Source organism: Camelus ferus, chromosome 9 (assembly GCF_009834535.1).
Source record: "Camelus ferus isolate YT-003-E chromosome 9, BCGSAC_Cfer_1.0, whole genome shotgun sequence".
Taxonomy (NCBI): domain Eukaryota; kingdom Metazoa; phylum Chordata; class Mammalia; order Artiodactyla; family Camelidae; genus Camelus; species Camelus ferus.
This window is the reverse complement of record NC_045704.1, coordinates 60712110-60725208: the sequence shown is the minus strand read 5'-3', so window position 1 is coordinate 60725208 and position 13099 is coordinate 60712110. Positions and strand designations below refer to the sequence as shown.

The 13099-nt window shown below is 42.3% G+C and overlaps 2 protein-coding genes across 6 annotated transcripts in view; both read left to right on the top strand.

Annotated features, from left to right (window-relative positions):
- Positions 1-11348, top strand: part of SLC22A15 (solute carrier family 22 member 15) — a 73717-nt gene extending 62369 nt beyond the window's left edge. The window contains exons 9-13 of one of the 5 annotated variants that reach the window (XM_032486964.1): positions 2502-2622; positions 4131-4203; positions 5929-6117; positions 6426-6511; positions 6663-11348. In XM_032486964.1, the coding sequence (XP_032342855.1) occupies positions 2502-2622; positions 4131-4203; positions 5929-6117; positions 6426-6511; positions 6663-6765 (572 nt within the window). In that variant the 3' untranslated portion in view covers positions 6766-11348. Of the gene's footprint in view, positions 1-2501; positions 2623-4130; positions 4208-4657; positions 6118-6425 lie in introns of those variants that run through there. The other 4 variants (XR_004322599.1, XM_032486965.1, XM_032486967.1 and 1 more) reach the window with 4 other exon arrangements.
- Positions 11349-11462: 114 nt separating this feature from the next.
- MAB21L3 (mab-21 like 3) overlaps positions 11463-13099 on the top strand; it is a 265078-nt gene continuing 263441 nt past the window's right edge. The window contains exon 1 of the mRNA XM_032486968.1: positions 11463-12780. Coding sequence (XP_032342859.1) covers positions 12643-12780 — 138 coding nt within the window. The 5' untranslated portion in view covers positions 11463-12642. The remainder of the gene's footprint in view (positions 12781-13099) is intronic.

Sequence of the window (13099 nt, the reverse complement as noted above, 5' to 3'; positions counted from 1 at the left end):
AGGGAACCAGCCCAGTGGCTGCAGTGCCTTCCTGAACAACCCAGCAGCTCCACAGATGGCTAAGAAATAATTTTCTAATAGAGCTGTCTGAAATTGACATGGGCTACCTTGGGAGTAAGTTAGTTCCCCCAGGTTCAAGTGGCCACTGCAGACTCTGCTGGCCAGAACATAGGAGACAAGTTGCAAGCATCAGATGAGGTGTCAGGCTGGAGGTGGCTCCCTGTGGGTATGCAGCTGGAGCCAGGCTCCCCAGATGGGCCGCAGCCGGAAGTGTCCTGAGCTGGGAGACTTCTTCCAGACTTGGGACTTGTGGGCGTTTAGATGATAAGCCTTCTGTGACATGTTATTTGAATTTAATTTTCAGGATGGCAATCCCCTGACAAGTTTTAAAGATGTCACAGAGTGTCTGCAATACAGTTCTGAAAGATGCCATCCTATATGGGTTGAAAACAGTCCCAAAGATCATTTGTAGTCAAGCAAATGTGCACATTTCTGTTTGCTTCAGTGCCACCCAAGACCTCTTCCTGACTCACTCAGGTTTCTGGAAAATAATTGATGCATTTAATTTGCCCTCATTATTGGTTTAACTAAAATTGTTAGATATCAGAAGTGCAGACGTATATCTTGGGGTGAATGCTGAAAGGCATGGTTCTTTTTCCACAAGCACCTCATGGCTTAAAATAATATATTCAGTACCTAAAACTGCCTACATATCCTTCCAAATAGCCTGGCAGAAGAGAAGGCGGCCGCAGATGGTGGAGTTTGGCAGAGCCTGGGCCACTGCGTGCAGGACGCCATCTTTAAAGTAGATGAGGATTTATTTCATAGTCAAGCTGGAAATGTGAAGCTTGCACTTTGGAAAGGAGGGTCTTATGTGCCTCCCTCTTCAGATGTTGAGAGAGCATGAACACAGATTCTTTTTCACCCAAATTAATTCCTATTGTAGTCCTTACCCTTATTCGCTCACTAAATGTCTAGTGAACACCCCTGTGCATCATACTGTGGGAGGTGCTGTGAGGGAAACAGACACAAACAAGGCCTTAGCCTGAGACAACTCAAAACACATTTTGGGCAGGCCGGATGGAAAAAAAAAAAGCAGCTACCAGAGAGTGTCTGAAGCATGCCGGTTGCAGGGATTGGAAAATCAAGGCAGTGGAGGTCAAAGGAAGGAGAGGATATTGATTGCACTTGAGTTATTTAAGGGAAGAGTGGTTTAGATGAGCCAAGCATGCAGTCCCAGGGAAGGGGCAGGCGTGTTCTATTAGGGCCGAAATGTCAAGGAGAATGAGAGGCAGTTACCTTGGTGATTAGGACATTGCTGTCAACATTCAAGAATAGAAGTTTCAGAGAGGGTGGTACTGAAGCCACATTGTACTGAGTTACTGGGCAGATGCATCTGAAGAAATGGAAGGTTGGTCCCTCGCTGGAGACGTTTGATAGTGAAGGGGAGAAAGTATCATAGAGTTAGTGAGCATTTTTGTTTTTTCTTCCAAAGGAGAAAACTGTGTTCTTGAAGGTAGAAGCTAGTGGGTTGTTGAAGGGGAGGTGTTAAATCTGTTTGCAAGGGAATAATTAAATTGTGAGATCCCAGAGAAGATAGTGTTAATAAAGGAATGAACCATTGGACAATTGATAATATTTTTGATAAGGAAATGAAAAGACATAAATGGTATCTTTGCATTGTATGTAAAAACGTTCCCTTAAGAAACTCAAATATCATTATGGATCAATAATCCAAGTACGAAGTTGGAAAGGAGGAAGGATTAAAAGTAGCTCCATGCTTAGTCTTGTTTGTTAAAGAACATTCAGTTTTTGGGGTTTTTTTAAGGTTTTTTTCTTTTGTTTTTCTTTTTTTTAACTTTTTTTTATTGAGTTATAGTCATTTTACAGTGTTGTGTCAGATTCTAGTGTAGAGCATGATTTTTCAGTTATACATGAACATACATATATTCATTGTCACATTTTTTTTTGCTGTGAAAGAACATTAAGTTTTATATCTTCTATGGTAGTTTAATGGGATTATTCCTTATCTTTGCAACGGAACCTCAAACAGAATGCAAACTGGATAGGACTGGACTTTCTTCTCTCACGTGCGCAGGTTTGTCACGCTGAATGATTTTACATCATTTTACATCATTGATTGTTGAACAAGGTTGGGAAGAAAGGAGAGGCGAGTAACACCCTTAAATAGACTTTTCTGGAAACTTGACTCCAGTACGGAAGTTTTCGGGGAGCTCTGTTGCTCTGGGGTGAATGCCGGCTTCATCACGCGTTGTGACAGTCACGGTGTGAGATTTCCCGGGAGTGGGCTAAACGCCGAGAAGTATTTGCGTGTGTGCTGTGTGTGATGACCACACCTTCTGGATGTGTGTTCGGTTACAGTACCTCTTCGTGGGTTGAGATCAATAGGAGCGCCTCTCGCTCCTTCAGAATTAAATCTGTCACCTGGAGGAGTTTTCCTCCCCTAAGGACCTCACAGGCGTCGCTCTTGTTCTCCTCAGACACAGGGGTGTTTGCGGTGGTGAACAGCCATTCCTTGTCCCTGCTGGGGAAGCTGACAATCAGTGCGGCCTTCAACATCGTGTACATCTACACGTCGGAGCTGTACCCCACAGTCATCAGGTACGCCCCACACTCAGCCCCCTCTCCCCTCTCCTTCCCTGGGCCTGCGCCCTGCTGGAGGGTTTTGCATCACCGGAGGCGTGGTTCTCCCCTCACCTGGAGAACAGTGACTGGGGCCCAGCAGCCACTCAGCAAGCAGTTGTGAGCCCAGACACCTGTGGACACTGCTCCTCGCCCGCCGGGCTAAGGAAGACGTAGCTTAATCTCGGGCTGAATTCCCTGGTGTAAATCACAAGAGAAGGTCTCTACCCTACGCACGTCCCATCACCCGGTAGTGCTCAGATGCCATTTTTATTTCAGTGGACTCACTTTATTTGGCCACCCCTCCTGTGTCAGGCACATGATGGACCAGGGGACAAGGTCCCTGTTATCACAGAGCCTGTATTTTAGCACAAAGTATATGTATTTTTAAAAAGGTAATTCCGTACGGTAATAAGTGAATATGAGATTTACAAATTAGTTGTGAAAGGTAGTTTCTAGTCAGTTGGCCATGCTTACTTATATCAAAACCAACCATTTCTAAGTTCCCCCTCATAAAATAAGCTTGTAAACAAACAAAAAAAAAACACCTAAACTTGAAGGGTAGGAGTCCAGCTTAGACTTTGCAGAACTGCCTGTGTGGGCTAGGCTGTACCCCCCCAGACAGCTCTTCCCCAGACTCTTGTGAGAATCATTCCAATCAGAGCCTTCCGTTTCCCTTATCTGTGCCAGGAGCCCAGTGGTTCTGTCTGCCTTTTTCCCGGTAAGAGATGAGGTTATGCAGTCACCTGGTCATTGCCTGATTGTTCCCGCCACCTACTTTTCTCTGGCTGTTGGCTGTAAAACTAAGATGACCATTTGGTGCAAACTGGGTTACTTTTGAGAGTGAATGTGGGCATTATTAACAATTAGGCTGGGGTAACGGGCTGACGTACGGTCACCCTGTCTGTAACGTCATCATCCTCCCTTCCTCCCCCCCTCGCTGATACCCACGCTCCCCAAGGGGGTAATGTTCTTGGTTTCCTGAGAATCTGTGCTCAGTCAGTTCTTAGGTATATGCCTGACCCTTTCATAGTTAATTAGTTGAGTTTGAAGAAGTGGGCAGACTTTTCAGATCATGAAGTCCTGGCTCTTCTATAGCTGTTTTAACTGATGGGAAACCTAAGACACAAAAACCCTTCAGAACATTTAACAAGAAATACTCACATGCTCATTTCTGCACCAGCCTCTGTCCCAGCCCTGTCCAGTATGGTAGTTACTAGCCGCATGTGGCTGTTTAAATGAATTAAAATGAAGTGAATGGAAAATTCTGTTTCTCCGTCTCCATCACACTGAGGGCTCGGTAGCCGGATGTGTCTGGGGCTTCCACGTTGGACAGGGCACATTTGCAGCATCACCAAAAGTCCTAGCAGGCAGCACCCTCACGTCCTGTGCTTCCCCTTTGGGACATGTTAGGGTGCACCATGCCCCAGAGTCTTTCAGTTTTCCCACTAGAACTTTCTGATTTTCCTTTCTCTTATGCCTTTCAGGAACGTTGGGCTTGGAACTTGTTCCATGTTCTCCCGAGTTGGTGGGATTATTGCTCCCTTCGTCCCCTCACTGGTTGGTTTGTACCTCCTAATTTTGTTTTTCCTGAGTCTCTGCTTTGTGCTTTTGAGTAGAAAGAGGTAACAAACAGCTGCCGTTGAAGATCAGCCTGACACATATGTGAACCTTGTGCCTTTTAGATAAAAGATGGGTCAGGGCAGATGGACCCTTGCCATGGATGGTCTCTATTCACTGGAGAGAGAGCTGATGCCAGCTTGCCTCTTCTGGTCTCCATGGGTCAGTTAGTCGGTCAGTGAACAGTTCCTAAGTTTCTGCTGTGTGCTGGGCTCAGTGCTGAGCCCTCTGCGTATATCGTCTCGTGCAGTCTTCACAGCAGCCATATGAGGCAGGCATTGTTGTTACCCCTGTATTAAAGAGGAGAATGTGGCACACCACTTGGGAAAGAGAATTAGAAGAGAAATATATGGAAGGGGAACAAGAGTACATGACAGCCCTAAAATCCATCCAGGTTGTAAGAAAGATTCCTCGGAGCCCCTGTGCACATCTCTGCCTGGTCTCCTGCCCGACTTTCCCTGCCAAGACTCCTTGACGGGAGAGCGGGGCTTGTGAGCCTGTTCCGCAGGTAACTGCTCATCACTCGGGCATCTTTATTCACCACATCCTAGTACAAGACATCTCTGAAATGCCATTGTAGCCCTTTCTTTTCCTGAGGAAGTGTGACACACTTCCTTTTTCTGAGTATCTCTTCATGTTTCATGATCAATTTTAGATCACGAGCCCCCTCTTATGAAGGAGTCATATTAGTTCCATTCTGCAAAATGTGTCCACCAAGAGGTGTTTATCATTAAAGACACCCGCCTTTGGGTGGCTCTCTCAGAGCCTTAGAACACCCAGCTCTGTGTCTCCACTGATTCCCGCTAAGTTGGGAACAGGTGAGAGGGCCAAGTTCCCCTTGGTTGAACAACTCGTGTACAACCTACAGTTCTAGGCATGTGCTTGCATGCAGAGGGCCAGAGGTCAGACTTCCTCCTCCCCCCGCTCCCTCTCCCTCCCCCTCCCTTCCTCCCTCTCCTTCTCCATCATTTCTTCACTTTTGAAAAATCAGGAAAAGATGATCAGAGGGGACACCCTGATTTGTAGAGGTCTGATCCACAGAATTTGGAAGCCCAAACCAGGAGACGACAAAGTTGGGTGGCTCCCGTGAAGGAATTCAGGAATGGTAATCAGCTCAGAAATCCCCAGAGCCACCTCCTGCAGGGACTGGGGTGTGACCTTTGAACCCGTTTGTATGTAAACGAACTGTTTACATTTTCCTGAGAATATCTTTTGGACCAGCCCTCTACCAGCCCTGATGTTCAGATCAGGTTTTCAAACACGTGTGTAGGTTTCTGTAGGCTTTTGTCTCCCTTTTCAGGGTGTTTATAACCTCTCACCCTGTGCTTCTCAGCTCCGGTGCTGAGTGAATCCGGCGCTACTGCGCTGCATCCGCCCTGCTCAGAGACAGTCAAGGCCTCCTCCCCCCAGTCCCCACCTCGCGTAAACGCGTAAAATAGCCTGCAGCTTCTGATCCGCAGGCCTGCTCTGTCTTTTTGGTTTACTCACTCCCATCTCTGTGCCTGGTGACTGTAGTGGAAGAAGAAGGACTTTACAGTGTATTCTTGTGGGAAGGTTACCTGGACGGTAACCAGGACAGGTCCTCGGTCATAAAACCTGTGATGTGACCTGCCAGGAAGCTAACGGAGTCTTTGTTTGTTTTCATTCCACTCCCTGCCCCTACAGAAGTATGTGCAGTGGTCTTTACCCTTCATTGTCTTCGGAGCCACGGGGCTGACCTCAGGCCTCCTGAGTTTATTATTGCCAGAAACCCTCAACAGCCCATTGCTAGAGACGTTTTCTGACCTTCAGGTGTATTCCTATCGGAGGCTAGGGGAGGAAGCGCTATCTTTACAGACCTTGGATCCCCCTCAGGTATGGAATGTTTCTTAATCACTCAGATTTGGATGATGTTAGTTTTTGAGGAAAAAAAAAAAGAAGAATGTCTGGTTAGATTAAATAGAAGTGAGCAAAACTGCTGGAAAACAAAGGTGGGGTCTAATAGCAGGTGATTTTCCAAGAAATAAAGATGATTCATTAGCTTCCTTAGAACACTTGTGGGGCGAGTTCTTAGGGGGGTAGATGTCATAAAAACATATTCGTCAGTTGAATGCTCGACAGTAATTTAATTTTAGAAATGTCATGACATCATCTCACTGCCCTTTTCTCCCTTCCTGTTTTAGTCTGTGGACAAGGAGAGCCCTCCAGGGAGTGAGAGTGAGGAAGAGGAAGAATTTTACGACGCGGATGAAGAGACTCAGATGATCAAGTGAGGAGCCCCCGAGTCCCCCAGGGAAGGAGAGGACCTTTTTGTGCCTCTCACGGGGGCAGGTTCTCCCAGGAAACTGAAGAGGGCTTCGAAGGATAGGCTTGAACACACGTAGAAGGTACTCAGCGTGGACCGATGTTTCTTTTTTTAGGCACAAAGGAAATTGGAGAAGAAATTTTGTGTGTGAGGACATCACTGCATTGAGTGAACTGTTGCTAATTTGCCCAAAATTCGGGTTTAACTCCAAATTTTGACCTCTGGTCAGATTGCTCAAATCCACATGCCAGAGTGGTAAGCTAATTTGTTTCTAGAAGTTTGATTACATTGCTTTTCAACTTTGTGGTGACCTAAAGGCAACTGTGTAATATTTCTCCGCACCGTTAAGGTGTAATCTGTACATCGCACTTGACATCTGCCTGCAGTTGCTCCTCACTCGGCATCTTTTGAGGCAAGTTGGTGTTAGCATTTTATTTTGGGGCCAGATCAGAAGCTCTGAGAGGTCACTGTGTGCCCTGAGGCCCTCCAGCTGAGGAAATTTGGGCCCTCGCTTTGGTTCCTGGCCAGTGATTGGCTTGAGCTCCGGTGCCTTTAGTCCCACAGATGACCCACTAGGAAAACCCAACAGTACCAAAGTAACTTTCTCAGAGTGCCAGGTGTGGCTGCATCTCCCTGGTAGCTCCCTTTGGTACTCAGATCATGTCATTTCTTCAGTTCCTGCTTGTGTGAACCTCTAAAAGAATTTCCATCTCAGATTCTGGTACCAGCAATAACTTCCAAACCAGGCCCAGTAAATGATGACGTTTTATAAAGGGGGAGGCCAGTTAACAAGTGACATGTTGAGCACTTGTATGTTAAAAAGGGGGAGGGGAAGTGCTGGTTTTAATAAGGAAGAAAAGAAATTTACATTTCACAATTTTCTGTTTGTTCTCAGTGTTGTGTAATGAGGGCCTTGGGCAGCGTGTAAGGACTTGAGCTCTTCTGGGCCTCGATCAGCCCAGCCTGTTTCGTTAGACTGGAAGGCACAGTAATTCACAGGCAGTGCTGGCTTTCATTAAGTACGGCCAGCTTTCAAGCAAGTAAAAGTCATACTCAGTTTCCCAAAAGCATGTGCTGAAGGTACTTCCCATAGAGTTCGAGTGTCATCTCACATAGGAGCGTTAACTTGGCATCCACAAGCGTAGGACAGCCTTGCTCTCGGTCACTTTCCCAACTAGGAAAATGTCTGTGTTTTCAGAATTTCTGTTTCCACTAAATCTCTTGGAGAAAAATTTCATTAGAGGTAAAGAGAAGTCGCCACCATTTCTGCTTCTGGAAACCTTAGAGGCGTCACCCCGAACTGGCTCCAGCACTCCCCTGTCCTCTTCCTTTGACCTCTTAGTTTGCACTATGTCAACTTGTATCTTTTCATTTGTTGAAGTATTTTTATGTCCTTCATGCCTTTGATTATGTATTGGGCTCTGTAGAAAGAGGAGCCATCTTTACTACTGTTTCTTTGTCTCTGGTGTGCCCAGAACACAGGCCTAGACACAGGAGACCTGATAAGTGTTACTGTTTCTAGCCATCAGGGAAATTGTGGAACTGCTCCCAGTATCATTTTTGCGAATCGCAGGCAGATCTGACCCAAACCCCCAAACTGTGGGATTTTGCTGTCTTTCTCTGGAAGATGGAGACCCCGCCCACCATCAAGAGGCAAAGAAAGGAAGAACTTACAAAGACGCCTAGAAGCTCTTCAGTGGTCGTGGAGTTAAACACAAAACAACAAACTAACATATAAGTGATTCTAGGTTGGTTGGAGCTCTCTTTGCATTGTAAGGGTAATACATTCATCTCATTATTAAAAATGTGGAAACTGGGGGGGAGGGTACATGTCAGTGGTAGAGTGCGTACTGAGCTTGCAGGAGGTCCTTCAATCCCTAGTACCTTCGTTTAAAAAAAAACTAATTACTCCTCCACTAAAAAAATAAATAAATAAACAAATAAATAAATAAAACATTTTAAAAATTAAAAAGGAATAACAAGAAAATGTGGAAACTGGAAGTTAAAAAATGTCTTACTCATAGGCCCAACACCCAGAGACAGCCAGTGCTGTGGCTTTGTTCTGTTTGAAGACCAGTTGGGATCCGTCTCTCTGGGGTCCCCTCTGCCTCTGGCGAGGTAAATGAGGATTCCATTAGGGGCCCCTGGGTACCCTCTTTTCCCAATTCTAGGGTGGGAGAAGGCCAGGGAGGATACACAGTTTGAACACATGTTGCTAAGGCTGGGCTGACTATCAGCTGCTTATGCAGATGTGTCACTATATTTTGTTTCTTTCTAAATGATCTTTTGCAAAGTTTCATCCCTTTGCCCTTTATAAAAAAACATTTTTTTCCCTTTTGCTATTAACTGTTGAAGAATATTGATTGTGGAGAATGTGCACATGAGTCTATTTGTGTCGATTAAATAATTGGAAAACTTTTAATTTATAGGTAACGTATTTTGTTTGTGCAGGTGATTTGTAAAAGGTATCCTTTCAAATATCTTAATTGTGTTCAAACTTGCATTTCTTTTCTCCTAAAAAGCAGCAAGAGAAATGTAAGACACATAAGAAATCCCAGGGCTTCCAGGGTCAAAGTTCTTATCAACAGCTTGTCCAGAACCTTGACACCACATGGATATGTGGAAAGACACCGTGTTGTTGTTTCCCGATTTGGTGAGTTAAAACCAGTGCCCGTGGAAAATACAGTATTTGTCGTTTGGCTGATTTCAAGCAATGTAGACATTCCTTAGTATTTAAAAATGAACAAATAAAATACAACAAATAAGTAAGAAGCAAATGAAAGTTCGTGGGAGACTGCTTAAGTAAATGTAATATGGACAGGTATTTTCATGGAGGTCAAATTAATGAGGGTACTTTTGATAGATTTATATTCTTGACAAAAGCATATTGAAATAATTCCCTCTATTAAATTAGAATTAAAATGCAGCTTTCCAATAGGACTTACTCCTCCATTACAAATTCTTATTAGATCATCAGTTCTTAAATTGGAATTCTATGAAGGATTTTTTAAACTAAATAAAATGCAGGTATTTTGGCTTCTTGTGAATTTAATAAAGAATTGTAAAACATAAGCCTTTTCTTTTTTTCTTAGAGAATGTGTTAGGATGTATAGCAGCATCTTTGACAAATTGAGCAAATACAGGATCTGCTAGAAATTATGGGTGATATGTGCAGCCAAGTCAGGGCATCAGTGGGTATGAAAGATAACTAAAAATATTTTTAATATGTATGTTCATGTATAACTGAAAAATTGTGCTCTACACTGGAAATTGACACAACATTGTAAAATGATTATAACTCAATAAAAAAAAGTAAAATTTTTTAGAAACAGAAAAATTCAAAGATAATGCATTGTTGGAACATTCATCAGTGTAGGACATTAACAGGAGAAAGATCTTATGATTATCTTAATAAGTACATGAAGATGATTGGACAAAATTCAACACCTATTTAAAGCTATTCACAGATAAGGAATAAAAGGAAACTTCCTTAGCAAGATATTGTAGTACATAAGGTGAATTAGCGCACAGGATCTCTTCACCTTCCTGTTGCCTGGGCCTTCAGACTTTCTTGATCATGACCACAATAAGCAATGTTTTATACATATTCTCTCTCTTCCCTCTCCCATCTCTTTCTGTCTCTATATCTGTCTCTGTCTCTTTTTTCCCACCTTTACAAATTTATACGATGTATTTGTTGAAAAAAAATATATATATATATAAAGCTTTAATGAAACAATGTTTATTTTTGCTAGGTACACTGCTAGGTTTATATTATGTTCTATTTTGTTTTTTAAAATGCCATTTTGTGACCCACTAAATCAAATTCATGACCTACTATAATTTAAAATCCATGGTTCTATCCTATCTTATACTGCAGAGGCTTTGAAACTAAGATGTACATTTCCCAAACACCCTTTGCAGCTAGGCTTCTAGGTACAATGAAGTTTCCATCAGTGAGATTCAGATGGAATTTGGAAGGTGGAAGTGAGGAGGAGGCCACATTTATGATGCATCGTTTTTTGTTTTTGTTTTTGTTTTTCTGCTGGGGTCTACAGGGAGGGAGGCATTTGGTTTTGCTGAGGCCGTTTCAATGGAGATGTTGACGGGCAATATTGATTAAAATCTTAACAAGATTTTTTTTTTTAGAAAGAGCTTGGCAAAATAATTCTTGGACTCATATAGAAAAGTGAAGTTCCAAAAATACTCAACAATCCCCCAAAACAAGAGCACACACAAAAGACTCAACATCCCAGGCATTGAAAGTTATAAAGCTGCAGGTGTCGGTGCAGCAGTAGACAGGCAGATCAACAGAACATGATAGAGATCCCAGCACAAGGCCGAGCTTCTGTAACAACTTGGCATTTTTTTGAAGATGGCATGCAAATCAGTGGGAAAAGAGCGAACTATTCAGTTATCAATGTGGGAACTACTGGGTTTCCATATCAAAGAAGATAAAACTAGGACCTCACCATAAAAAAGATAAATTCCAGTTGAATGGAAGACCTAAATGAAAAAAAAAGCAAAACTTTAACACTGTTATAAAGTGATATAAGAGAGTGTTCTTGCGACCTTGGGGGATAGATGGATTTTTCAGGCAAGAAGTAAAAATTACAGATCATTCAAAAAGAGAGAGAGATGTTTCGCTGCATCTAAACTGAAGACTTCTCTCTATATGACCAGATGTACCAGAAGGTTAAAAGAAAAGTGATAGGTTAGGAAAAAATATTTGCAACTTCTGTAAAAGATAACAATCAGTATTCAGAATATAGAAAGAATTAGTGCAGATCAGAAAGAAAAATAATAGGAAAGTTTACGAAAAATACTGTTAGGCAATTCAGAAGGCGAAAAGATGCTCCACCCCGCTAATGAATCAGAAAAATACAAACTGAAACAGCATTAAGTTATTTAAAATCCATTAGATTGAAGGAAAAAAGAGTCCTAATACCATATTTTGAAGATATGAAGAAAAAGGAATTCACTTAATCCTGACAGAAGCATAAATTTATTCATCAACTAGATTGTCAATAGCAAGTCAGGTTGAAAATGTAAATGTTCTATGACACAGAAATTCTGCTTCTATGTGTATATTGTGGAAGAATTTTCAGATATTTTGACCATAGCCTGTTGTAAGAAAAATGTTTCACATTGTGGCACACACAGTATACACACCTGCATACATATCCATCTGTGTATATCTCCACAACAAAGTTTCATAAAACAATACCCTTACTATGTATGCTGCATTGTATTTTCTATGCTATTATAGTTTACTGTAAAATGAAAAGAACATTGGTGAAGACAAAAGTGATTTCACAATTCATAAGCAAATCAAAGCATGCAGTTGGAAAAAGTGAAACATAATATACCTCTTGTCTTTGCCTTAGTTCTTGTCCAGTGCAGGTGTATGCAAGTTGATACGTACAGAGGTGTCCTTTGTAGTTGTAGCAAAACAATGAAATTAAACACCTTTGTTTAATTATATATTAATATGTATAGGGAAATATAGAGATACCATTTTATATTTATAGAATGGGGTAAAATGTAGGAGTTTTATTTATTGAAGTGGGTGGATGTTCAATGTTGAACAAAATGTTAGCAAAATTTTGCTAGATCAACTCGTTGCGTGGTTAAATTCTTTAGTGAGTGATGGAAGTATTTGCTAATTAAAGAGATTCATATGCTTTCTGTGCCATACTTGACAGTCAAGACTATTGATACTCTGTTGCGGAAATATAAGTCTCACTGTTATTTCCACCCAGATGAAGAGTAATCCGTCTTCCCTATAGGTCTAAATTTCTCCTGAAAAAGAGGTTTGCATCTGTGGAAACATTTAGACAACTTCTCAGCTGAGACCCTAGAGCTCTGTAATATAAAGCTTAGAAGAGATTACTCATTTATTGAAAAATGTCAGCAGCAGATGTTGCCAAATTGTTATTAAAATAACCAGTCCAGACCTTGCAGAATAATTGATTTTGAATAGAATAGATTCTGGAGGAATTGCTTTGCTTCAAAATGTAACTTGGAAGAAATTGAATGAAAGGATTGTGTAAGATGGGCAAAATGCACACTCATCCTGGAGGAGAGCTTAGTAAATGAATGATTTACCAATGTGTGGGCAGAGCTTCCAGAAACCATGGAAGAGACGGCAGTATGCAGAAGGAAGCCCGTGGATACAGTCTGCACAAGTCAGCCTCCTGGGCAAGCACAGCTTGAGGAGTGGATCCAGAAAGGTAAACCATTCAGCACTGGGAAGCACTTGAAAGTTGGTGAATATTCAGAGCGGGGGCAGGGGGAATAGCTCAGGGGTAGAGCACATGCTTAGCATGCACAAGGTCCTGGGTTCAATCCCCAGTACCTCCATTAAAAAAATAAAGTTGGTAAACATTCCTTACGTCAGGTTAGGGTTTTAAAATTGTCAGAGCTGCGATGTGCTTGCTGGTGATAATACAATGCATTCATTTGCTGCCTAGAGCCACTTTATTGCAGATGCATTTCACCATATATAGGCTGTTTGTTTTCCTATTTGCTACTGCAGGTGGCATGCATCCA